We start from the raw sequence: 24,483 nt of genomic DNA, 5'->3' as shown, positions 1-24,483 counted from the left end.
CAATCATAGGACCTACTGAAGAGATTAGTCTTAAGTAAAGACTTAAAGGTTGAGAACGAGTCTGCATCTCTCACATGGGTAGGCAGACCATTCCATAAAAATGGAGCTCTATAGGAGAAAGCCCTGCCTCCAGCTGCTTGCTTAGAAATTCTATGGACAACAAGGAGGCCTGCATCTTGTGACCGTAGCGTACGTGTAGGTATGTACGGCAGGACCAAATCGGAAAGATGGGTAGGAGCAAGCCCATGTAATGCTTTGTAGGTTAGCAGTAAAACCTTGAAATCAGCCCATGCCTTAACAGGAAGCCAGTGTAGAGAGGCTGGCACTGGAGTAATATGATCAAATTTTTTGGTTCTAGTCAGGATTCTAGCAGCCGTATTTAGCACTAACTGAAGTTTATTTAGTGCTTTTCCGGGTAGCCGGAACGTAGAGCATTGCAGTAGTCTAACCTAGAAGTAACAAAAGCATGGATACATTCTTCTGCATAATTTTTGGACAAAGTTTCTGATTTTTGCAATGTTACGTAAATGGAAAAAAGCTGTCCTTGAAACAGTCTTGATATGTTCGTCAAAAGAGAGATCAGGGTCCAGAGTAACGCCAAGGTCCTTCAGTTTTATTTGAGACAACAGTACAACCATCAAGATTAATTGTTAGTTTCAACAGACGATCTCTTTGTTTCTTGGGACCTAGAACAAGTATCTCTGTTTTGTCCGAGTTTCAAAGTAGCAAGTTTGCAGCCATCCACTTCCTTATGTCTGAAACACAGGCTTCCAGCGAGGTCAATTTTGGTGCTTCACCATGTTTCATTGAAATGTACAGCTGTGTGTCATCCGCATAGCAGTGAAAGTTAACGTTGTATTCGAATGACATCCCCAAGAGGTAAAATATATAGTGAAAACAATAGTGGTCCTAAAACGGAACCTTGAGGAACACCGAAATTTACAGTTGATTTGTCAGAGGACAAACCATTCACAGAGACAAACTGATATCTTTCCGACAGATAAGATTTAAACCAGGCCAGAACTTGTCCGTGTAGACCAATTTAGGTTTCCAATCTCTCCAAAAGAATGTGGTGATCAATGGTATCAAAAGCAGCACTAAGGTCTAGGCGCACGAGGACAGATGCAGAGCCTCGGTCTGACGCCATTTAAAAGGTAATTTACCACCTTCACAAGTGCAGTCTCAGTGCTATGATGGGGTCTAAAACCAGACCGAAGCTTTTTGTATACATTGTTTGTCTTCTGGAAGGCAGTGAGTTGCTGCGCAACAGCTTTTTCAAAATTTGTTGAGGAATGGGAGATTCGATATAGGCCAAAAGTTTTTTTTTTTTTTTTTTTCCCTGGGTCAAGGTTTTGCTTAATACTGCCATTTTTTGTGAGTTTGGTACACATCCGGTGGATAGAGAGCCGTTTATTTTGTTCAACATAGGAGGGCCAAGCACAGGAAGCAGCTCTTTCGGTAGTTTAGTTGGAATAGGGTCCAGTATGCAGCTTGACGGTTTAGAGGCCAGGATTATTTTCATCATTGTGTCAAGAGATATAGTACTAAAACACTTGAGTGTCTCCCTTGATCCTAGGTCCTGGCAGAGTTGTGCAGACTCAGGACAACTGAGCTTTGGAGGAATACGCAGATTTAAAAGGGAGTCTGTAATTTGCTTTCTAATGATCATCATCTTTTCCTCAAAGAAGTTCATGAATTTATTACTGCTGAAGTGACAGCCATCCTCTCTTGGGGAATGCTGCTTTTTAGTTAGCTTTGCGACAGCATCAAAAATACATTTTGGATTGTTATTTTCCTCAATTAAGTTGAAAAATAGGATGATTGAGCAGCAGTGTTGGCTCTTCGATACTGCACGGTACTGTCTTTCCAAGCTAGTCGGAAGACTTCCAGTTTGGTGTGGCGCCATGTCCGTTCCAATTTTCTGGAAGCTTGCTTCAGAGCTCGGGTATTTTCTGTATACCAGGGAGCTAGTTTCTTATGACCAAGCCCTGACCTCAATCCTATAGAAAATGTGTGGGCACACCTGAAAAAGTGTGTGCGAGCAAGGAGGCCTACAAACCTGACTCAGTTACACCAGCTCTGTCAGGAGGAATGGGCCAAAATTCACCCAACTTATTGTGGGAAGCTTGTGGAAGGCCACCTGAAACGTTTGGCCCAAGTTAAACAATTTAAAGGCAATGGTACCAAATACTAATTGAGTGTATGTAAACTTCTGACCAACTGGGAATGTGATGAAAGAAATCAAATCTGAAATAAATCATTCTCTCTACTATTATTCTGACATTTCACAATCTTAAAATAGTGGTGATCCTAACTGACCTAAGACAGGGAATTTTTAGTAGGATTAAATGTCAGGAATTGTGAAAAACTGAGTTTAAATGTATTTGGCTAAGGTGTATGTAAACTTCCGACTTCAACTGTAGACACACAGGCTTTATTCAAGGTCAGTGGAATATCATTTGTAAAAACAAACAATAATGGCCCTAGCCGGCTGCCTTGCGGTACACCACACTAGACTGAATTTGCATGAGAGGCTTCCATTAACAAAAAAACCTGTGTTCTATTAGATGGGTAATACTCTCAATCCATAATAAGTATGACCTACTTAAAACAATGCCATATAGCTTAGTAGTAAAAAAAAAAAAAAAAAAGTTTTTTCCTGAAATGTCTTAACTCTCAGATATTGGGCAGACACTTCAGAACAAACTTCCTTTAGACTTTTTGGGGGGACTATCTGTTCCATGTAGTGAATCTGTTATTCAATGCGTTTTGTATGGGTTAATAGCAGGCCTAAATATTTTTTATATATTTTTGATACTTCAAGGGGTCTTAAAATTCAAAATCAAAAAGCAATAAGATCCTTGGTATAACCTTAAAACAATTCCATATAGCTTAGTAGTACCCTCCCCTGGCTTACAGGGCTTAGACTCTTATGGGTTAACACCTAATATTTGACTGATCAGTTTATACTGTGTTAGAGGATAATGCCTTGGCTAAGCACATACATGGCAAAGAGGCAATGAGACCAGCCTGTTTGTTCCACCTCCCACTGCTACAGTAGTAATCCCAGTCACCACCCAGTCAGTCAGTTGATCAGACACAGGTCAATAAGGTCATTTTCACTGTACTGGACCTTATCAGCTCAGTCACACCTCATTAAATACAAGCCCAGATTCTAGCAGAATAAACAGGCCTGGCCGTATGGACTGTCCACAGCACTCATTGTGCTCTACATGCAAGTAGCCTGAGTACCAGTATGTTTGTGCTATCATGCCAACTCCTTGTCACTTATTCTCATGCAAAACTTGGCTAACATGCAAGGGCCCCGTTGAAACAATAGGTTCTATAGCATTATCAGTTAGAGATACTTTAGTGGGGAACAACTGAACTAGCACCCCGAATTTGACTAACCTTAGCTATTCTTCTCATATTGCTTAATTCGGTTTCATCAAGGGAAAAAATAAATGGGACAGTTTTACTGTGAACTAAAATGGAGTGTCTTTCTGCTGGCTAGAGCTAAAGGCAACCAATAAGACATAGATGGAACCCCATTGGCTGTGCATGGTGTCGTGATGGTGTCTAGGCATCTATTCAATGGGCCAAAACATTCAGTCAGAAATGTATTGCATAGAACATACATGACTTAATATACTTAGAAATGACTGTGACTGCCTGCATCATCCTGAATGTTGGGCCCTAGTGAAGAAGCCCATGTTGAGTGTAGTGTACTTAACTGGGCTGAGCAGCAGTTTGTTAGCTGACTGAAGGTGTTGATTGACCCACAGAGTGAAGGAGCTGACGGTGGACCCTAATCAGGTGATAGAGGGGGTCCGGCCCAACATCCATGTGGTGGACCAGCTGGATGATGACTGGGACCACCTGGGCAGCTCCCCCCAGAGAGATGACCTCAAACTGCTCTGTGAGCAGAACGTAAGCAACACTCTTAATGCACTCCTATGCTCACACACGGCTTTTATCCTCAATGGTTTTCTTACTGTGTGCATGCATTTGCATCCATTTCCCCAATAGAGGTGTAGTGTCTGGTGATGCTGGTTGAAGTGTGTCTTGACTGTTTTCTCTCCCCAGCTGGAGGAGGTGTCCCCCCAGCTCTTAACCTTCCATGAGGCTGTCTCTCAGATGGTGGAGATGGAGGAACAGGTGCTGGAGGACCACAGAGCTGTCTTCCAGGTCAGGCTATATTAACAGATGGCTCCTCTTAGATCCTTTCACATAGTTAGGAGGCTCCAACTCTGAGATGAATGAATCTGCAAGCTTGAGGTCCTGTGAAGTGTGGCGCCACTATCCATGAATTCTCTAAATCAGGTTCTTCACACTAATGTGATGCTGACTCTATAGGAGCAAAATAATTGATTGAGTAATATGTTTCAGTGGGGAGATGAGTAAGTGAGATGCTAATGTGTGTGTTGCAGGAGTCTATCCGGTGGCTGGAGGATGAGAAGGTTCTGCTGGAGATGACTGAGGAGGTGGACTATGATGTGGATTCTTATGCCACTCAGCTGGAGCAGATCCTGGATCAGAAGATTGACATCCTCACGGAGCTCAGAGGTAGGCATGGACATAAATGTTATTAGTGACATGGTGCCGTTTGTCTGATGAAAGAACATCTCTTAGGGATGAGCGAGAATTTGAACTCCTGGCCTATGCAAGGCATCATTTGTATTATTTACCTCCTAAGGTTCTTTTTCAATCTTTTGTTGGTTTGTCTCTATGCAGATCAGCGTTGACATTCATTCGTAGGTTCACTTTTATTAACCTGAATCATGGTATTTTTGATACGCAATGATATCTAATCCACTGTCTGTGCTCCTCTTTCCTCAGATAAAGTCAAGTCGTTCCGCTCGTCACTCCAGGAAGAAGAACAAGCCAGTAAGCAGATCAATCCTAAGAGGCCGCGTGCCCTGCTGTAGACCAGGCCAGGGAGGGGTGTGTGGAGGGGCAGTGACACATACAGGAACATATACACTAGATGCACTATATATACAAAGTATGGACACCCTTTCAAATTAGTGGATTTGTGGACTTACTGAAGAGCTCAATGACTTTCAATGTGGCACCGTCATAGGATGCCTTTTCCAACAAGTCAGTTTGTTAAATTTCTACCCTGCTAGAGCTGCCCCGGTCAACTGTAAGTGCTGTTATTGTGAAGCATTTGGGAGCAACAACGGCTCAGCCGCCAAGTGGTAGGCCACAAGCTCACAGAATGGAACCGCAGTGCTGAAGCGTGTAAAAATCATCTGTCCTCTGTTGCAACACTTGCTACCGAGTTCCAAACGGCCTCTGGAAGCACCGTCAGCACTAGAACTGTTCGTCGGGCGCTTCATGAAATGGGTTTCCATGGCCGAGCAGCCGCACACAAGCCTAAGATCACCATGGGCAATGCCAAGCGTCGGCTGGAGTGGTGTAAAGCTCGCTGCCATTGGACTCTGGAGTATTGGAAACGTGTTCTCTGGAGTGATGAATCACACTTCACCATCTGGCAGTCCGACGAACGTATCTGGGTTTGGCGGATGCCAGGTGAACGCTACCTGCCCCAATGTATAGTGCCAACAGTAAAGTTTGGTGGAGGAGGAATAATGGTCTGGGGCTGTTTTTAGTGATTCAGGCTAGGCCCCTTCGTGAATTTTAACGCTACAGCAAACAATGAAATTTTATACAATTCTGTGCTTCCAACTTTGTGGCAACAGTTTGGGGAAGGCCCTTTCCTGTTTCAGCATAACAATGCCTCTGTGCACAAAGCGAGGTCCATACAGAAATAGTTTGTCGAGATTGGTGTGGAAGAACTTGACTGGCCTGCACAGAGCCCTGACCTCAACCCCATCGAACACCTTTGGGATGAATTGGAATGCTGACTGCGAGCCAGGCTTAATTGCCCAACCTCACTAATGCGATTGTGGCTGAATGGAAGCAAGTCCCCGCAGCAATGTTCCAATATCTAGTGGAAAGCCTTCCCAGAAGAGTACAGGCTGTTATAGCAGCAAAGGGGGACCAACTCCATATTGATGCCCATGATTTTAGAATGAGATGATCAGGTGTCCACATACTTTTGGCCGTGTAGTGTACTTAGCACAGCTGTCTCACCCTGTCACAACCGCCTGTGAAAAGACAAAGGAAAGGACTCATTCGTTTTCCAATCAGGGTCACGGATGTCACCAGAAATAACGTGAGGGGAAGTCACCTGAAATAACGGGAGGGGAATGCAACCTTGGATCCCCCCCTTTTTTTTTCTTTTTTCTTTTTGCTGATTTAAAATTCAGTTTTTTTTGCCCTGTTCTATTTTATTTATTTACTTCTCTTTTTTTCCTCGTATTTCTTTAAATTGAACGGCTGTTGACTTTGCTTCATCAGAGACCTCTCCATGTTGGTTGTGCTTTAGGGTTCTACGATACCAGTGTTGTGGATTCTGGTAGGTCTGACTGACATGCAGACATGTGCCACTCTGTATATTGGGCGCCATCATGCAGACATGTGCCACTCTGTATGTTGGCCTCCATCATGCATGTGGCTGGGTCACTCCTCAGTTAACACTGTACAGCATATAGATGTTACTCTGTAGGACCAGTCTTTCTCTTGCTCCTCTGAGTTTGAGAGGTGTCAAATCAAGCTGTGCTTCTTCTCGTGTTGTCTTTCCTCCCTTTGTATCCATGTTTTCAAAGACCAGTCTATAGTTTGATTCAGTTGTGGCGACCCCAGTTAATTTGTTACCCCTTTTACTTTTATACTGTGAAGTCATTTTTCACTCGCTTTGTAAAAAAAAAAAATGGAACAAAACCCACTAACAAATGTATAGTAAAAACCACTGACCTACTGCTGCATATGTTATTCAGTGTTTGCACCAGATGTGACATTGGCTCAATAAAGAATCACCTGTATTGATTTGAACTTTGACCTGCACCACTGAATTACCTGAGTGTGGATGACGTTTAATTCTTTATATGGCATTAGAACCTCTCTAGTCTTCCCTTGAGCTCTGAAAGAAATGCATGTGGTCAAAATACGACAAAGAATGTAGGCTGGGTATGACAGGGCTGACTAGCCCTGGGTGTATGATGAAAATGTTTACGTTTTTCAGTCTTCATACGTAGGTAGTAAAGGCTCTGACAATGGTTGATAATGATAGGCTTTACATTTGTCTGTTTAGTAAGCAGTGTGATGTTCTGTGTTTGTAGGACCCAGAGAGACAGCAAAAGTTGTCAGGCAGGGAGACTGTGGTGACTCTGGCCCTGTCACTCAGCAGTAGTAGTCAGTGACACCAGCAGCACCATCTAGAGGCAGACTTCAGCTTCATCGTGAGGACAGTACAGGGAGACACCAGGGGGATCCTACAGCGCAGCAATGGCCCAGTTTGAATATTGTCATTATGTATATTTTACATAACCTATCAACTGGGTAAAGTTGTAGCTACATCTTTAAGATAGAGATATACAGGAAGTCAGAATGTATTGTTTTGTGGTGGTAAAGAAGTCATGAATTGCTGATCTTCTTGAAATACACCAACACTGTTTCAAAAACTCTTATCTCAAGGCTCTTCAACAACCCTGAAAGTCAGACATCTTAAAGTATTTTTTTCAACCTGTCTTTACAACCAAGCACTTGTCAGGTTCAGCTGATACTTAGGGATGACCAACTACATTGTAGTGCATCTATTTTATGTATGAGCATTAGCTGTACACTTGCCTGACGACTCCAACAGAATTATTACGCTGCTATATGTTCGCTACATACTTCAGTCAGACTGCCATCGTTGAAGTCGTTTGTGGTGACATCAAAATGAGGGGTGTTATACAAAAAGTAATCAGCGATTTCATCTCTAACCAATCAGAGTATCAAAGCCAATGACTCATTTTCTAAATGCTTCTTTACCCATGTGTGCTCTGGCCCAACCCACCGCTTTCTAGATCCAATCAGAATCGCTAGAATGTGTTTGAAATTGTTGTGGAGGTACTCAGACTCATTACGAAGAAGAAACTTAACGACTGCGGGTGTGGCGTAGTGTTTGGGTAGCTATACAAGTAACCACTTAATAAATATGTACATTTCACTGATCACAAGCTCATTTTCATAGAAAAGGCATAACGAAGGTAGTCCAGGGGGGTAAGCCAGTGTGGTGTCTTGCTGCATTGATCTAGCCAATGAGTGTAGTCATCGTCCATCAGTCACATGACTTGGATGTGTCTCAACAATCCATAACAGCTTCCAGTTGCCATTCCTTAAAGAGCACTGGAGGTTTAAAAACTGGATAGGTTTCCACAATATTGCTTTCCTGCACCAAGTCCTCAGCAGTACCGTCTGCTTAGGAAAAGTGGATCCCAGCAGAGTTGAATGCGTGAAGTCTGTGGACAGAAGACATTATGAAGGTTATGACATGAAGAATCACTAGTTAATGTAACATAATGCATACATAAGTAGAATAGTCCAGCTCCACTTACACCATGAAGTCGTCTGTCTATGCTCCTGACTAAACAATATATCCTGCAGAACACTCAATCTTCTTGGTTCTGCTGAAGTCTGCTAGGATTTCCTGTTCCAGAAACATGAACAAACGTAATGACTCACTATGATAGTTATAATTACCTAACCACATCCAGATTGTGAAAATATACAGACTGCAGAAACATCAGTGAATATTGTCATGAGGTGTGTGTGTTTACCACATTTGTGTACTGAACAGTGAATCCTGTAGTTCTTCTCCAACAGCTGCTCAACTGCAGTGGACCTGGAAAGAACCATCATCTTCGGCGTTAATGTTATAGCTTGTCACATTACAATTTGATGCCGCCAGGATATGACCAACTATGATTTGAATACCCTTTGTTTCGGTAGTCACTTGTTTTGGTACTCACTTCTGGAGCTCAGCAGCCAGTCTACCATCCAACTCGCAGGCCACAACCTTCAGACAAGGGGAAGATGAAAGTAGGGCTGACCCCAATTATTCAACTGGTCGATTGTTTAGTTGATAGGCTGTTGGTCGACCGAGATTGGCAGAGCCCTGCAAAATGCCAGAGCCCTGCAAAATGACCTCCAGCAGGCCACAAATGTGCATGTGTAGGCATATGGTGTCACAAGGGGTCTGAGGATCTCATCTCGGTACCTAATGGCAGTCAGGCTACCTCTGGCGAGCACATGGAGGGCTGTGCGGCCCCACAAAGAAATGCCACCCCACACCATGACTGACCCATCGCCAAACCGGTCATGCTGGAGGATGATGCAGGCAGCACAACGTTCTCCACGGCGTCTCCAGACTCTGTCACGTCTGTCACATGTGCTCATGTGCTCAGTGTGAACCTGCTTTCATCTGTGAAGAGCACAGGGCGCCAGTGGCGAATTTGCCAATCTTGGTGTTCTCTGGCAAATGCCAAACGTCCTGCACGGTGTTGGGCTGTAAGCACAACCCCCACCTGTGGACGTCGGGCCCTCATACCACCCTCATGGAGTCTGTTTCTGACCGTTTGAGCAGACACATGCACATTTGTGGCCTGCTGGAGGTCATTTTGCAGGGCTCTGGCAGTGCACCTCCTTGCACTAAGGCGGAGGTACCGGTCCTGCTGCTGGGTTGTTGCCCTCCTCCACGTCTCCTGATGTACTGGCCTGTCTCCTGGTAGCGCCTGCATGCTCTGGACACTACGCTGACAGACACAGCAAACCTTTTTGACACAGTTCGCATTGATGTGCCATCCTGGATGAACTTCACTACCTGAGCCACTTGTGTGGGTTGTAGACTCCGTCTCATGCTACCACCAGAGTGAGAGCACCGCCAGCATTCAAAAGTGACCAAAACATCAGCCAGGAAGCATAGGAATGAGAAGTGGTCTGTGGTCACCACCTGCAGAATCACTCCTGTTTTGGGGGGTGTCTTGCTAATTGCCTATAATTTCCACCTTTTGTCTATTCCATTTGCACAACAGCATGTGAAATTTATTGTCAATCAGTGTTGCTTCCTAAGTGGACAGTTTGATTTCACAGAAGTGTGATTGACTTGGAGTTACATTGTGTTGTTTAAGTATTCCCTTTATTTTTTTGAGCAGTGTATTATTCCACGGTTCTCATTGTGGGAATGGACACATTGTTTGCAGAGCACACAACCTATGCTACACTTGTGAGAAACAAGTTTTGGTTTATTTCATTCCATTTGAGTTTTGTCAGTTTAGTCATTGTCTTTTGTTTGGAGAGCTCCTGTCATTGTTGAGTAAGGACGTGCACCTGATTACGCATAGAAGTAGTCTTATAGGCTACCTGGCCTGCTCGCAAATGTAGGCATAATAATGTGCCCATTTGGGGATCTGCTAGTATTTCTGATTGACTTAACTCACCAACACTAATGAGCTGTGGAGCTTCTCAAAGTAATGTTTTCTTCACCACAAACAGCAAGCAAACAGAATATGTTTTGACATTTATTGAGTGACTAATTCCTCAATGTACACTGCTCAAAAAAATAAAAGGAACACTTAAACAACACAATGTAACTCCAAGTCAATCACACTTCTGTGAAATCAAACTGTCCACTTAGGAAGCAACACTGATTGACAATAAATTTCACATGCTGTTGTGCAAATGGAATAGACAACAGGTGGAAATTATAGGCAATTAGCAAGACACCCCCCAATAAAGGAGTGGTTCTGCAGGTGGTGACCACAGACCACTTCTCAGTTCCTATGCTTCCTGGCTGTTTCTTTGGGGGGCTGCACAGCCCTCCATGGGCTCGCCAGAGGTAGCCTGACTGCCATTAGGTACCCGAGATGAGATCCTCAGACCCCTTGTGAGACCATATGCTGGTGCGGTTGGCCCTGGCTTCCTCCTAATGCAAGACAATGCTAGACCTCATGTGGCTGGAGTGTGTCAGCAGTTCCTGCAAGAGGAAGGCATTGATGCTATGGACTGGCCCGCCAGTTCCCCAGACCTGAATCCAATTGAGCACATCTGGGACATCATATCTCGCTCCATCCACCAACGCCACGTTGCACCACAGACTGTCCAGGAGTTTGCGGATGCTTTAGTCCAGGTCTGGGAGGAGATCCCTCAGGAGACCATCAGCCACATCATCAGGAGCATGCCCAGGCGTTGTAGGGAGGTCATACAGGCACGTGGAGGCCACACACACTACTGAGCCTCATTTTGACTTGTTTAAGGACATTACATCAAAGTTGGATCAGCCTGTAGTGTGGTTTTCCACTTTAATTTTGAGTGTGACTCCAAATCCAGACCTCCATGGGTTGATACATTTGATTTCCATTGATAATTTTTGTGTGATTTTGTTGTCAGCACATTCAACTATGTAAAGAAAAAAGTATTTGATAAGAATAGTTCATTCATTCAGATCTAGGATGTGTTATTTTAGTGTTCCCTTTATTTTTTGGAGCAGTGTATTTGAAAACTCTTTACAGCACTCTCCTTTTCGATAACAACTCAACGTGAAAGGGAAAAATGTCATGCTCTGATCCAGTTGAAACATCTTAAAATAGGCCTACCTGATTACTTATCCCTTGTGCAAATAGCCTACAGCTGTGTCTGTCCTGAGCTCACTGGCGCAGGAAACTGAGGGCCCAGAATATTTTATAGAATGTAAGGAGCTTCAGGCGGGACCCAAGTTATTTATTATTTATTTATACTTCTTTTTATAGGATATTTATTTTTATCAGGATATTTTCTACCTGCAGGCTGAAATGTTTTTATTTGTTGGCTTTATAGGCTATTTTTACATAGTTGGCAATGGCAATAGAAGTTACTTTTTAGGTTTGTATCCTTTTCATTTCGATTTGGATAGAATTTTAATTAACCACATGACAATGATTTTGAGAGAAAGACAAATGAAATTAAACTGTTCTACGAAAATGTGCATATGAAAACCATAACTGGCATGCAGATCGGTAGAAATTGTAAGATAATTTGGCAGAAAATGTTCTGTCTGTGTACCCTATTAACACCAACTTTAGGAGATTAATGGCAGAATCTGCGAAAGCCGGTAGGAGCCTGAGGAAGATGGTCAGGACAGGTTATCTTGATCTCTGGCTTCCTCGAGTCATTTGTCTTATTTAATAAAAAAGTGAGTTTAAGGCAAGCTCGACGCATATATAGTTGATTTGATTAAAACAGATAGGGTGTGTCTATACAGTGCCTTTGGAAAGTATTCAGACCCCTTGACTTTTTCCACATTGTTACGTTAAAGCCTTATTTTAAAATGGATTAAATAAAAAAATATCCTCAGCAATCTACACACAATACCCCATAATGACAAAGCAAAAACAGGTTTTTAGACATTTTTGTTAATTTAAAAATAAACATACCTTATTTATATAACTATTCAGACCCTTTGGTCTGAGACTCAAAACTGAGCTCAGGTGCATCCTGTTTCCGTTGATCAATGTGATTGGAGTCCACCTGTGGTAAATTAAATTGATTGGACATGATTTGGAAAGCCACACACACGTCTTTATAAGATCCCACAGTTTGTCAGAGCAAAAACCAAGCCATGGGGTTGAAGGAATTGTCCGTAGAGCTCCGAGACAGGATTGTGTCGAGGCACAGATCTGGTGAAGGGTACCAAAACATCTGCAGCATTGAAGGTCCCCAAGAACAGTGGCCTCCATCATTCTTAAATGGAAGAAGTTTCGAACCACCAAGACTCTTCCTAGAGCTGGCCGCCCGGCCAAACTGAGCAATCAGCGGAGAAGGGCCTTGGTCAGGGAGGTTACCAAGAACCCGATGGTCACTCTGACAGAGCTCCAGAGTTCCTCTGTGGAGATGGGATAACCTTCCAGAAGGACACCCATCTCTGCAGCACTCCACCAATCAGGCCTTTATGGTAGAGTTGCCAGACGGAAGCCACTCCTCAGTAAAAGGCACATGACAGCCCGCTTGGAGTTTGCCAAAGGGCACCTAAAGACTCTCAGACCATGAGAAACAAGATTCTTTGGTCTGATGAAACCAAGATGTACCATGATGATTTAGCCTGAATGCCAAGCGTCACGTCTGGAGGAAACCTGGCATCATCCCTACGGTGAAGCATGGCGGTAGCAGCATCATGCTGTGGGGATGTTTTTCAGTGGCAGGGACTGGGAGACTAGTCAGAATTGAGGCAAAGATGAATGCAGCAAAGTACAGAGAGATCCTTGATGAAAACCTGCTCAGGGCCTCAGACTGGGGTGAAGGTTCACCTTCCAACAGGACAAGGACCCTGAACACACAGCCAAGACAACACAGGAGTGGCTTCAGGACAAGTCTCTGAATGTCCTTGTGTGTCCCAATCCGAGCCCGGACGAACATCTCTGGAGAGACCTGAAAATAGCTGTGCAGCGACAATCCCCATCCAACCTGACAGAGCTTGAGGATCTGCAGGGAAGAATGGGATAAACTTCCCAAATACAGGTGTGCCAAGCTTGTAGCGTCATACCCAAAAAGACTTGAGGTTGTAATCACTGCCAAAGGTGCTTCAACAAAGTACTGAGTAAAGGGTCTGAATACTTAAGTAAATGTGATTTTATTTTTTATAAATTAGCAAGTCTAAAAACCTGTTTTTGCTTTGTCATTGTGGGGTAATGTGTGTAGATTGACGAGGGGGGATTTTTTTTTTTTATACATTTGAGTAAGGCTGTAACCTAACAAATGTTGAAAAATTAAAGGGTCTGAATATTTTCCAAAGGCACTGTACACCATTTCCACACACAAAGACAGATCCAGCTCAGAGGGCCAACTCGTGAGCTCCAATAGCAGCAGATTTGAATTTCGAATGGAAAATGAATGTGTTTAAGTAAAAAATATTAGTGCGTCGAATCGTATCTCATCGAACCGAAACGCAGATTATTTCCTCTAAAAGACTCTGCATCTGAAGTGGCCGTACAGCATTTACTGCTATGCAGTTTCGGCGGGCTTTCATACTTTTGCGTTTTGCGGAGCAGAGCTATTGTGAAGGAAGTGAGTTTGTTTATACGTGGGGGTGTTTTGATGTACACTGGCTAGATAGCAGGATATCCATCTACACTTTACAAAAATATAAACGCAACATGTTTAGTGTTGGCCCCATGTTTCATGAACTGACAAAATATCCCAGAAATTGTCCACACACAAAAAGCTCTCAAATTTGTGAACATTTCTCATTTGCTAAAATAATCCAGGTGGCATATCAAAAAACTGATTAAAGACAATAAGGCCATTCTAAAATGTGCAGTTGTCACAACACAATGCCACAGATGTCTCAAGTTGAGGGAGCGTGCAATTGCCATGCTGATAGCAGGAATGTTCACCGAAGCTGTTGTCTGAGAATTTAATGTTAATTTAACTACAATGAGCCGCCTCTAACGTCATTTTAGAGAATTTGGCAGTACGTCCAACCGGCCTCACAACCGGGCCTCACAACCGAAGACGTGTATGGCGTTATGTGGGCGAGCGTTTTGCTGATGTCACCGTTGTGAAAAGAGTGCCCCATGGTGTTGGTGGAGTTATGGTACGGGCAGGCATAAACTATGGACAACCATCACAATTGCATTTTATCAATGGCAATTTGAATGCACAGAAATACCGTGACGAGATCCTGAGACACATTGTGCGGCCCATTTTTATAAGGTATCTGTATTCCCAGTCGTGTGAAATCCATAAATTAGGGCCTAATTAATGTATTTCAATTGACTGATTTCCTTATATGAACTGTAACTCAGTAAAATTGTTGCATTTATACATTTGTTCAGTATAGCTAGTTAAGAAAAACAACTGGCACAGGATGGCTCTTATACATTAATGCTAGTTAGCTGCTAAACGAGCCTTGGATTTTTGACTACTTGGTTCTCTTTTCTGCTCTAACTTGTCATTCTTTGAATCGGCTGTGAGACACATGCAAAGAAAGACAAAATTACACAATTGAGTCGCAATAATATTTCCAACACTTGGAAATATATCATAACTTGACGTCAAGTCTGCAGGAAATGTTTTTACTTCTGCAGTAATTAGAACGGTAGAGACCGTGGCCGATTGATTTGTACCGCACCTAATGGCAGAGCCATACTCCTGTGGTTTCATCATGCAAAATTTAATAATTTCAATAGAATAATTTATTACACTTCAAACCGGTGATTAGCAGATTTATTCATAAAAACTAAAGTTAAGATCAATACAAAATGCAGTACAAATGTTTTTTGTACAAACACTTATTATAAAAACATGTCCATCTGATGCAGTCTTGTATTTTACTAAGTGCTCTTAACATCAGTTAATATTTTACATTACTGTGATATCAACACTTTGTTCCTTCTCTCACACTACAGCTTCTGATAACTGTACATTATGCTTAAACAATGTTAGTTACTTTTCCCTTCCATGCTGACTGCTCATTCTTCAGATATGGGAATGTCCTCCAACGTCATGGCGATGTCTCTCAGTTTGGGGTCATCATCTCGCCAGTTCACTTTACTGGCAATGATGATCCCCTGGAGAAAATATCGCAACATGATTTTGACAAACAAAAACAGGTAATATGCTATCATTCTCTTCGCACTAAGACTGTGCCCCAATGATATCCGCTTCCTCCCGAAGTGTGCAGTAGTTCACTTCCCTTTACTGGTTTGAAAGGAAACGACTGGTATAAGAAATATGGTGGAAATTCCCACTAGCCCATGACTCCACCAATCCAATGCTTTTAGACTTGTGAGTAGAAGTGAACGAGTGCACACTTCAGAAAAAATAGATTATTGGGATACATCTTAAGAATAAAAATACATTCTTAAAGATATAAAAAGGCCCATTTACCCGCAGGACATTCTGTGTGATGGTGGCCATTTTCTGGTATTTCTCTAGGTGAGACTGGCCTTTCTGCACTTCTCTGCCTCTGAGAGGCTCCCTCTTCAACCTCATGAGTGAGAAGCTTTAAATCTGCAGAGGAGAAAAATAAAATGCAAACGATTTCAATATGTTTGAAGGAGTTTCCTTTTTATTATTCAGTTCTCTGCACCACCTGAACTACAAGGCAAAGTATGAAAACATGAACTAAAAAGGTGATTGTTCATATCTTCAATAACATTTTGTGAATTCCTATATATCCTCCATGGTAAAGCATCCATAGTGTGGATGATGAAATAACTAGCCTCTGCTTTTGTAGGTCTGTGATTTGGTCCTGAAGCTCATGATTCCTGTTGACAAAGCAAACAAGAGCTCAGAAATAACATTCCCATAAATCCACAACAGTTGGTAACACAATACAGCAGCAGAACCAAGCCAATGACTGCATAATTTTTATGATGAAAGCAATAAACATTCTATAATAATTTATAAAGCTGTTAGTTACAGTCACAATCAGATTGGTGAAAACGTCCATTGTCCAACCATATTGATAACAGATGCACCCACCTGCTGAAGTGTCTTTATCTTTGAACAAAAGTCTAGGCTACGATTGGTCAGTTCCCTCATTGCCCTGGAAAAAAAATGCAGGCCCCACTATTTAAGTTGTGCTTAAAACATGCATTTACATTGGCAGGTGCAGTGTAATTACAACATCAGTATTTAAACAACTGATAACCATTTCTGGTTTGTGTGACTGACATTTTTACAAACAATGCAAACACATTGAAATCTATCACAAAGTAGATCAAATGGGTAGTGCTAATAATATTTGTTTTCCTTCTCAAAGCCAGTTTAGGAGGAGCGTTCCAATAAGACAGGGGTTGTGTCAAATGGCACCCTATATAGTCCAGTGTTGTGGTCAACAGTAGTGGACTATATAGGGCAGGCGTATTCAACTCTTATTACCCTACGAGGTCCGGAGCCTGCTGGTTTTCTGTTCAACCTGATAATTAATTGCACACCTGGTGTCCCAGGTCTAAATCAGTCCCTGATTAGAGTGGAACAATTTTTAAAAAGCAGTGGAACTGGCTTCGGGGTCCAGAGTTGAGTTTGAAGGATATATAGAGATTAAGATGCCATTTGGAACACACAGGTTGTTAGAATCAGCTCCTGAAGGACTTACTCAGCCTTTGGATCACAGTTTCTCAGGTGGCATACCACACATGCATCCTGACAAATACAACAATTTATAAACTGTCCAATTGAAAATGCTGCAGGCTTCTACATAAAAGGGGTTGCAAGCAACAAATGCCTGTCATAACTATTGTACTAGTAATTCAAGGAAATGTTATAGTTATGTGTACGGCCAATGTCTTATTAAATTTGTGATTTTTGCTTCCTCCAAAGTACTAGCATAATCCGGTTTGTGGATTATCAAGAGACAAATAAATCCACTTTTTCCAAATCTCAGTTGAGAAAATATAAAATGTTGGTTATGGATAGGCCAACATGAGATTTTGCATTTTCCTGTTACAGAAAATTTGGCATTGAATTATATTAACCCTATTTTACAGTCACACAGCATACCCAATTCAGTAATAAAGTTAATGTAATTTACCTGCTTGGAGATTCACGTTCATCTCAAACATTGATTTGACATGTTCTTTTATCCGGATAGGAGAAATACTCATAGAGGTAAAATGTATCAGCTCTATCCATGTTAGACTGTATGATAGGCTCTTGGCGCGACCTTTAAATGTACCGCTAGGAAGTTACCACTAATCACGTGACCAGATAATTGTTCAGCAAACCCCCGCCCCCTTCAACAATCTCTAGGCTGACTGAAAGAGAGATATGAAGGTTATATGCCTATGCTAGCTGCGTTTGTCATTGACATTTGGTTCACCATTGTCTAAAGTGCTTATTTTAACATGTAAAACAAGGTTCATTTTCAATGGGCACTGAATAGCTCAAATTGGTTAATGGAATTTGTCTGTTACCAGCATTTTGTCCGATTAATTACGAACGGTTTTCTTGTGCTATTCTTAGAAATTAACTCGGTGCAAACAAACGTCATGGTTTGACAGTATGGCCTGGGAAACTGACCTGAACGTTTATTTTGTTTTCGAATAATATAACCTACTTTCAGCTGACAGCATCAAGCCAAAGGTAAGAAATGCTATGTTACAGACAATTAATTAACTTTTTAAGACATTAGATCTGATCTGGCTGGGTTTGGAATTCGTATACATGTCTAAGATATGTTTTATTGTGTATTTTACTCTGAATGGGATGGTGTTATCCACCGATGACCCGTTAGCTTTTTGATAGCTCACATTAGCATCCATGCAATAGAATGTCTCCTATCACATACCGTTGTTCTAAACCTATGGTTTATATACAGCGGATTTAGTCATTTTCCGTTTTCACATGACAACTCCCTCTTCTGGTACTTTTAGGAACCGAGGATTGTTTTCACCCGGAAGAAGACCCGCGAGGACATGGGTGGCAAAGTCAGTAGCAAAATGGCTGCAGTTGGACGGGTGGTACAGGTACGCTTGTCAAACTTGGATATTTATCGCTCTGCAACAACACTTGTAACTCAAGTGAGTACTTTTAAAAGTTGAATAGTCAATGCAAGTTACGATTTCCAAGGTCAGAAATCAAAGACATTTTGTTTTCGCTGTGCATCCCCAAACTAACGAGCTAGCTACACATGCTAATGCCCTTGTTGGTCTGCATGCAATTCCAAAGCTTGAGCACGTAGCTAGCTACTAACTATCACGTAGATGAACGTAAAAGTTTACTTACTCAGTTCAAACTAACTAATGTCATGTTAACTGCCATACAGTCACACACGGTTAACGTAAACTCGTACACCGCCTTGGACGTACAATTGCCCTTATTTTAGCGCCCCAAAAACGTAATACTTCCAGATCAACTGTAATGTCAATACCATTGTAAAACACAATTTCTCCCCTTTTCAACAAAATCAATTACATGACCTAAACACTGCCCGTTTCTGCATAATTCAAGCAGGCAATGAGCCCGGTCGGCGGGTGGGGAAGCGAAACTAATGCGTGAGAAGGACAGATGTGGTGTGGGAAAATTGCTTTTTTCCTCGATCTGTCCAACTTATCACCTTATTGCCTCTAAAATGTAAATAAAACACTATAAAGAGTTTATATAATGTGTCATTACATACCTATTAAGTTTTGTGTCAAATTTGAGTCTGGTTTTTAGAGCGGCGGTAAAGTGATCTTAGAAGTAAACAGTGGCTTTGAGAATGATGATCGCATGCAATGATGGAAAAAATTACTAGGTATCCCCCCTTACCCCCTTCACTGTCCATTTCTTGTTTTAAACGATGAGAGAAGTGCTACACCTTGTGGAGAGAGATTGTAAGACAGAAATAGTTGCTTTATGCGTGCTGTACGTTACGACATGACACGTCAAGATGTAACAGAGGGTCAGTTTTTTAAACTTTTCTCCAATACTATAGAGCCATTACCATGTCGATCAACGCTTGAATAGAAACCTAGTTCACACCCCCGATTTTGAAGTCAACACAGTCGCTACAGTTCCTTTAGTTTTCTTTGTTGCCTCGTTTGAATGTCGCTGTTAACGCACATTTGTACGGAATGGGGTGAGTTTACGTTAGTCGTTGAACTAAGGCTAGAAATAGCAAGTTCGCTGATCAGTAGTTCTCCCTGTCAGAGTGTCTACTCTAGCTACCTAATGTATCTGGCAGTTTATTCAAGGCAATGATAAACATTTTGTTTGCCTACTACTATATGGTATTGCTTTCAATTCATAGCATTAAACAATATAGGATTGTCTGGCTGCAAAAGAGAAGTCTTGAAGTGATTGAGTAACTTGTCTGTTTTCATTCGACTACCGTTCAGGCTGTGAAACCTCATGCTCCGCTAATGAAGTTTCCCAGCAGAGAGGGGGTCCCCAGGCTGAATGGTGAGTAACAACTTGCCAGTGTGATGTTGCACTCACTACCTATTGTTATTTTTTTTCATCCATGGGTAGTGCTAACCCTATTGAAGAGGACATTCCACCCTTTGTCTGTTAACGTCTCTTCAACAGCCAGTGAAACTGCTGGGCGCCAAATTCAAATACAGAAATACTCATTATAAAAATTCTGAAAACAAAACATATTTTACATAGGTTTAAAGATTAACTTCTTGTGAATCCAACCACGGTGTCAGATTTAAAAAAAAAATGCTTTACGGCGAAGCATACCTTACGATTATTTGAGAACATAGCCCACTAGACAAATCATTACAAACAGTAACCAGCCAAGTAGAACAGTTACACAAGTCAGAAATAGAGATAAAATTAATCCCTTACCTTTGATCTTCATATGGTTGCACTCAGCAGACATTCATTTACTCAAATGTTCCTTTTGTTCAATAAAGTCTCTTTATATCCAAAAACCTCGTGTTTTGTTCGCATTTTCTTCAGTAATCCACAGTCTCAAACGCAGTCAAAACAGGAAGACAAAGAAATCCAAATTGTATCCGTAAAGTTCATAGAAACATGTCAAACGATGTTTATATTCAACCCTCGGGTTGTTTTTAGCCTAAATAATCAATATTATTTCAACCTGACAATAACGTCGTCAATAAAAAAGGTAAACAAGAGAGGCACTCTCTCGGTCGTGCGCATGAAAAAGCTCTGTGACACTTTAAGGTCCACTCATTCAGACTGCTCTTACTTCCTAATTTTTCAGAATACAAGCCTGAAACAATTTCTAAAGACTGTTGACATCTAGTGGAAGGCATAGAAACTGCAATTTGAGTCCTAAGTCAATGGATACTGTAATGGCATTGAATAGAAAACTACAAAAAACAAACAAAAAAACAGATTTTTTTTCAGGTTTTCGCCTGCCAAATCAGTCCTGTTATACTCACAGACACTATATTAACAGTTTTGGAAGAGTGTGTTAGTGTTTTCTATCCAAATCTACCAGATTGGGCCCGAGAAGCAGGCAGTTTAATTTGGGCATGCAATTCATCCAAAATTCCGAATGCTGCCCCCTACCCCAGAGAAGTTAAGGGACGCAGCTACTGTATGCAATTGTGCGTTGTTAGTCAAAATGTAGCCTGTCAATGTGTTGGTTGAATATTGATTGGTTGTATCAACTTTACCTCGATAGACAGTAGAAACTGCGTCAAACAATGTAATTATTTCTCTGTAGCTCTCTGCCTTAATTAACTTCTCTGGGATATGTGGGACGGTAGCGTCCCACCTAACCAACAGCCAGTGAAATTGCAGGGCGCAAATTCAAAACAACAGAAATCTCATAATTAAAATTTCTCAAACATACAAGTATTATACACCATTTTAAAGATAAACTTCTCCTTAATCCAGCCAAAGTGTCTGATTTCAAAAAGGATTTACGGCAAAAGCACACCTTGCGAATATGTTAGCTCAGTACATAGCCACAGAAAACACAGCCATTTTTCCAGCCAAAGAAAGGAGTAACAAAAAGCAGAAATAGAGTTAAAATGAATCACTAACCTTTGATCTTCATCAGATGACACTCATAGGACTTTGTTACACAATACATGTATGTTTTGTTCGGTAAAGTTCATATTTCTATCCAAAAATCTGAGTTTATGCGGGACGCTACTGTCTCACTTGGCCAAAAGCCAGAGAAAATGCAGTGCGCCAAATTCAAATAAAATACTATAAAAATCAAACTTTCATTAAATCACACATTAAAGATACACTGGTTGTGAATCCAGCCAACATGTCAGAATTCAAATAGGCTTTTCGGCAAAAGCAAACGATGCTATTATCTGAGTTAGCACCAATGTAAACAAAGAGAGATAAGCATATTTCAACCGTGCAGGCGCGACACAAAACGCAGAAATAAAAATATAATTAATGCCTTACCTTTGACGAGCTTCTGTTGTTGGCACTCCAATATGTCCCATAAACATCACAAATGGTCCTTTTGTTCGATTAATTCCGTCGATATATATCCAAAATGTCCATTTATTTGGCGCGTTTGATCCAGAAAAACACCGGTTCCAACTCGTGAAACATGACTACAAAATATCTCAAAAGTTACCTGTAAACTTTGCCAAAACATTTCAAACTACTTTTGTAATACAAATTAAGGTATTTAATGTAAATAATCAATACAATTGAAGACGGGATGATCTGTGTTCAATACAGGATTTAAAACAATCTGAGCATGCTTTCTGGTCATGCGCCTCTATCTAACAGGACACTTCAAGTGACCCTGATTCAAAATGGCCGTACTTCATTACACAAAGGAAAAACCCTCAACTAATTTCTAAAGACTATTGACATCCAGTGGAAGCGGTAGGAACTGCAAGAAGGTCAATTAGAAATCTGTATTCCCAATGAAAATCCATTGAAAAGAGTGACCTAAAAAATAAAAAAATCTGAATGGTTTGTCCTTGGGGTTTTGCCTGCTAAATAAGTTATGTTATACTCAGACATGATTCAAACCGTTTTAGAAACTTCAGAGTGTTTTCTATCCAAATCTACTAACAATATGCATATCTTATCTTCTGGGGATGAGTAGCTGGCAGTTGAATTTGGGTATGCTTTTCATCCAAATGTGAAAATGCTGCCCCCTATCCTAGAGAAGTTATAAACAGTTTTCCTCTATCGGTTTGACATTTTGTTGTTGGAAAACCTGGGTATTGTTTTCAGGCACTTTTCAAATCAAAGATGGAAACACTGACTTGATTTTCCCTTTTTTTGTTGTCAACCCCAGTGTATTTTAGTAAGAGGTTGTTTTAGTCCTTTCCAATTTCATTATAAAATAGTGCTATGATTAATGAATAAAATAACATAAAACACAAAGGATGTCCAGTGTTTCACCTAAATGCATTTAGCAGCGGTGCACTGGATGGTAAAACTTTCAGTGTAAACTTAAATTACTAAAATCAGATAAAGTATTCAGAAAGGATAATGGAGTAATATATTTTAAAATAAGATAATCCCTGAGAACTAACAATCACCCAAATAAAAATGAGACAGTTGAGAAGAATCTAAAATTCCAAATATAGTATGGCATGGGGCCCCCATTGATTTTGAGTCACTCCGATAGAATAAGCCATGGCAAGATGTGTATAATTGCAGGAAATTTGATATGAAACTGCTATTTTTATTTCAGGTCCATGACAAATGTGTAGAATTGCAGGAAATTAGCTTTAAAACAGTAGAATTTTGTCTCTGGCAAAGAGGGCGGCCTCAAACTGTGCTCCCCCCCTACTAAATTTGCGACTGCTGGAAATAATTGTAGGGTAAACACTGGATGTCTAAAACAATAACATCACTGATTTTAAGCTACCTATTTGGCTAATGTTTTAAAACAACAACCATTTCCTCTGTTTCAGTCCAAGAGACTCTTAAAACATTAGCAGTCGGCTCTCCTAGTTCACCTCCAGTTGTAGCACCGCCGCTGTTATCGAGACCCCCCGGACCTGTCACTCTACTTTCTGGAACCCCAGACAGTGTGGCCACAGTGAAGGAACTCCCCCAGAGATACCGCAGGAGGGCATTGGAAACAGACGAGATGGACTATATTCAGGTGAGTGCCTAGCTGGGCCACTGAAGAAGTGCTGTAATTGTTGTATTTTTTTATAAAAAATAAAAAAGTGTTCATACAAATACTGAAAGGGGTGGTATTTTTGTGACGTGGTTACATACATGGGTTGGGCCTGTACTTTAATTAGATCTCTGCTTTCGATTTACCCCATAGTTTTAGAGAAGGCATTCTGAGTACTCAAAGTGCATTAACTGTTGTTACCCGAGTCTTGCAATACAGGGAAGATCTCACTAACCACCAACTCTTCTGGTTTCTTATCTTTTCCAGCGTGGTGGACCAGAGTGATGTTAAGTAACTCCGTGAATGCAACCAAAGTCCTTACCTGTGGAAATAAGTTTGTGTTTTTGCCTCATTTTGTTCCCCAACAAGAGGACCTGTTGCCACACCTCAGACGTCATGCAGAATAAAGATACTATAATAACTGAAACTGTACAAATAAAGTATATTTTTAAAGATGTGATTGTGTAGATATTTATTCAAGGGACATTTTTTATTTAATTGTTTGTCTTAGAAGAAAAGCCATTACAGTAAATCTCAATTATATCACCATTTATTTGTTCAGCACCCATCTTATTCAGTGCTCATTATTTTACACCTTCACTTAATTAAATCTTTGAAGGTTGATGTGAATGTTGGCATGATCCACTGTACATTAGTTTATAAATTGACCAGTAAGTTTTCCCATCTCAACACTATTGTTGTCCATATCCAAAGCTGCTTTCTTAGTTGTGCATTCTGCTCTGCATTTTTTTGATACCACATCCAAACAAGGACCAGACTGAATTTCAGCCCAAGAATGAAGAAAATCAAGGGCTCTTTTCTCTCCTTGCCCCTTCAGTCAGGGTTGGCATTATGGGTGGGCCTTAGGGGCCTGGCCCGCCCTACCGTACATCCTTGCTGTCCAAAATAATGATCATTTATTTGACTGTAAGACGCATCAATGTCAGATGAAACATCTGCGTGAGTGAAACGGTGCCTCTCAGTATGTGTAGACCATGTCTGATGTCTTGACAAAAAGATTATGGCATGTCATACTATTTTTAAACATACATCATCAGATACATGCACTACATATAGTGAGACAGAGGGGCCCGTTTCGC

General features: G+C 41.2%; 2 protein-coding genes and 1 long non-coding RNA gene across 9 annotated transcripts in view; 2 read left to right on the top strand and 1 right to left on the bottom strand.

Moving 5' to 3' along the window:
• LOC129853693 (kinesin-like protein KIF2A) overlaps positions 1-6,900 on the top strand; it is a 35,644-nt gene extending 28,744 nt beyond the window's left edge. For all 6 annotated transcript variants that reach the window (XM_055920018.1, XM_055920017.1, XM_055920021.1 and 3 more), the window contains 4 exons: positions 3,786-3,930; positions 4,087-4,188; positions 4,431-4,566; positions 4,840-6,900. In XM_055920018.1, the coding sequence (XP_055775993.1) occupies positions 3,786-3,930; positions 4,087-4,188; positions 4,431-4,566; positions 4,840-4,928 (472 nt within the window). In that variant the 3' untranslated portion in view covers positions 4,929-6,900. The remainder of the gene's footprint in view (positions 1-3,785; positions 3,931-4,086; positions 4,189-4,430; positions 4,567-4,839) is intronic.
• Positions 6,901-16,082: 9,182 nt separating this feature from the next.
• LOC129853692 (uncharacterized) lies at positions 16,083-17,521 on the bottom strand. The gene is made up of 3 exons (XR_008759165.1): positions 17,399-17,521; positions 16,348-16,411; positions 16,083-16,130 (listed from the first exon to the last, which is right to left on the bottom strand). It is a non-coding gene; the product is annotated as an uncharacterized LOC129853692 (long non-coding RNA).
• Positions 17,522-17,620: 99 nt separating this feature from the next.
• Positions 17,621-23,840, top strand: LOC129853691 (alpha-ketoglutarate dehydrogenase component 4-like). Of its 2 annotated transcripts, none has more exons than XM_055920016.1 (5): positions 17,621-17,949; positions 18,240-18,332; positions 19,686-19,749; positions 23,172-23,365; positions 23,651-23,840. In XM_055920016.1, exons 2-5 carry the CDS (start codon positions 18,282-18,284, stop codon positions 23,666-23,668), a joined length of 327 nt encoding a protein of 108 aa, XP_055775991.1. In that variant the 5' UTR covers positions 17,621-17,949; positions 18,240-18,281; the 3' UTR covers positions 23,669-23,840. The 2 variants fall into 2 exon arrangements, with proteins under 2 accessions (XP_055775991.1, XP_055775990.1); XM_055920015.1 differs by having other exon boundaries at positions 18,240-18,386.
• Positions 23,841-24,483: the final 643 nt, after the last annotated feature.

This window comes from Salvelinus fontinalis, chromosome 4 (genome assembly GCF_029448725.1).
Source record: "Salvelinus fontinalis isolate EN_2023a chromosome 4, ASM2944872v1, whole genome shotgun sequence".
Taxonomy (NCBI): domain Eukaryota; kingdom Metazoa; phylum Chordata; class Actinopteri; order Salmoniformes; family Salmonidae; genus Salvelinus; species Salvelinus fontinalis.
The sequence above is the reverse complement of the archived record's forward strand: the minus strand, read 5'-3'. Positions and strand labels throughout refer to the sequence as shown.

Excerpts from the sequence above, each read along its gene's own strand:
- LOC129853691 (XM_055920015.1), top strand. The coding sequence starts at position 18,282 with ATGGGTGGCAAAGTCAGTAGCAAAATGGCTGCAGTTGGACGGGTGGTA. Across the intron at positions 18,387-19,685 it reads CAACAACACTTGTAACTCAA|GCTGTGAAACCTCATGCTCC; the intron begins GTGAGTACTTTT and ends ACTACCGTTCAG. Across the intron at positions 19,750-23,171 it reads GGGGGTCCCCAGGCTGAATG|TCCAAGAGACTCTTAAAACA; the intron begins GTGAGTAACAAC and ends CCTCTGTTTCAG.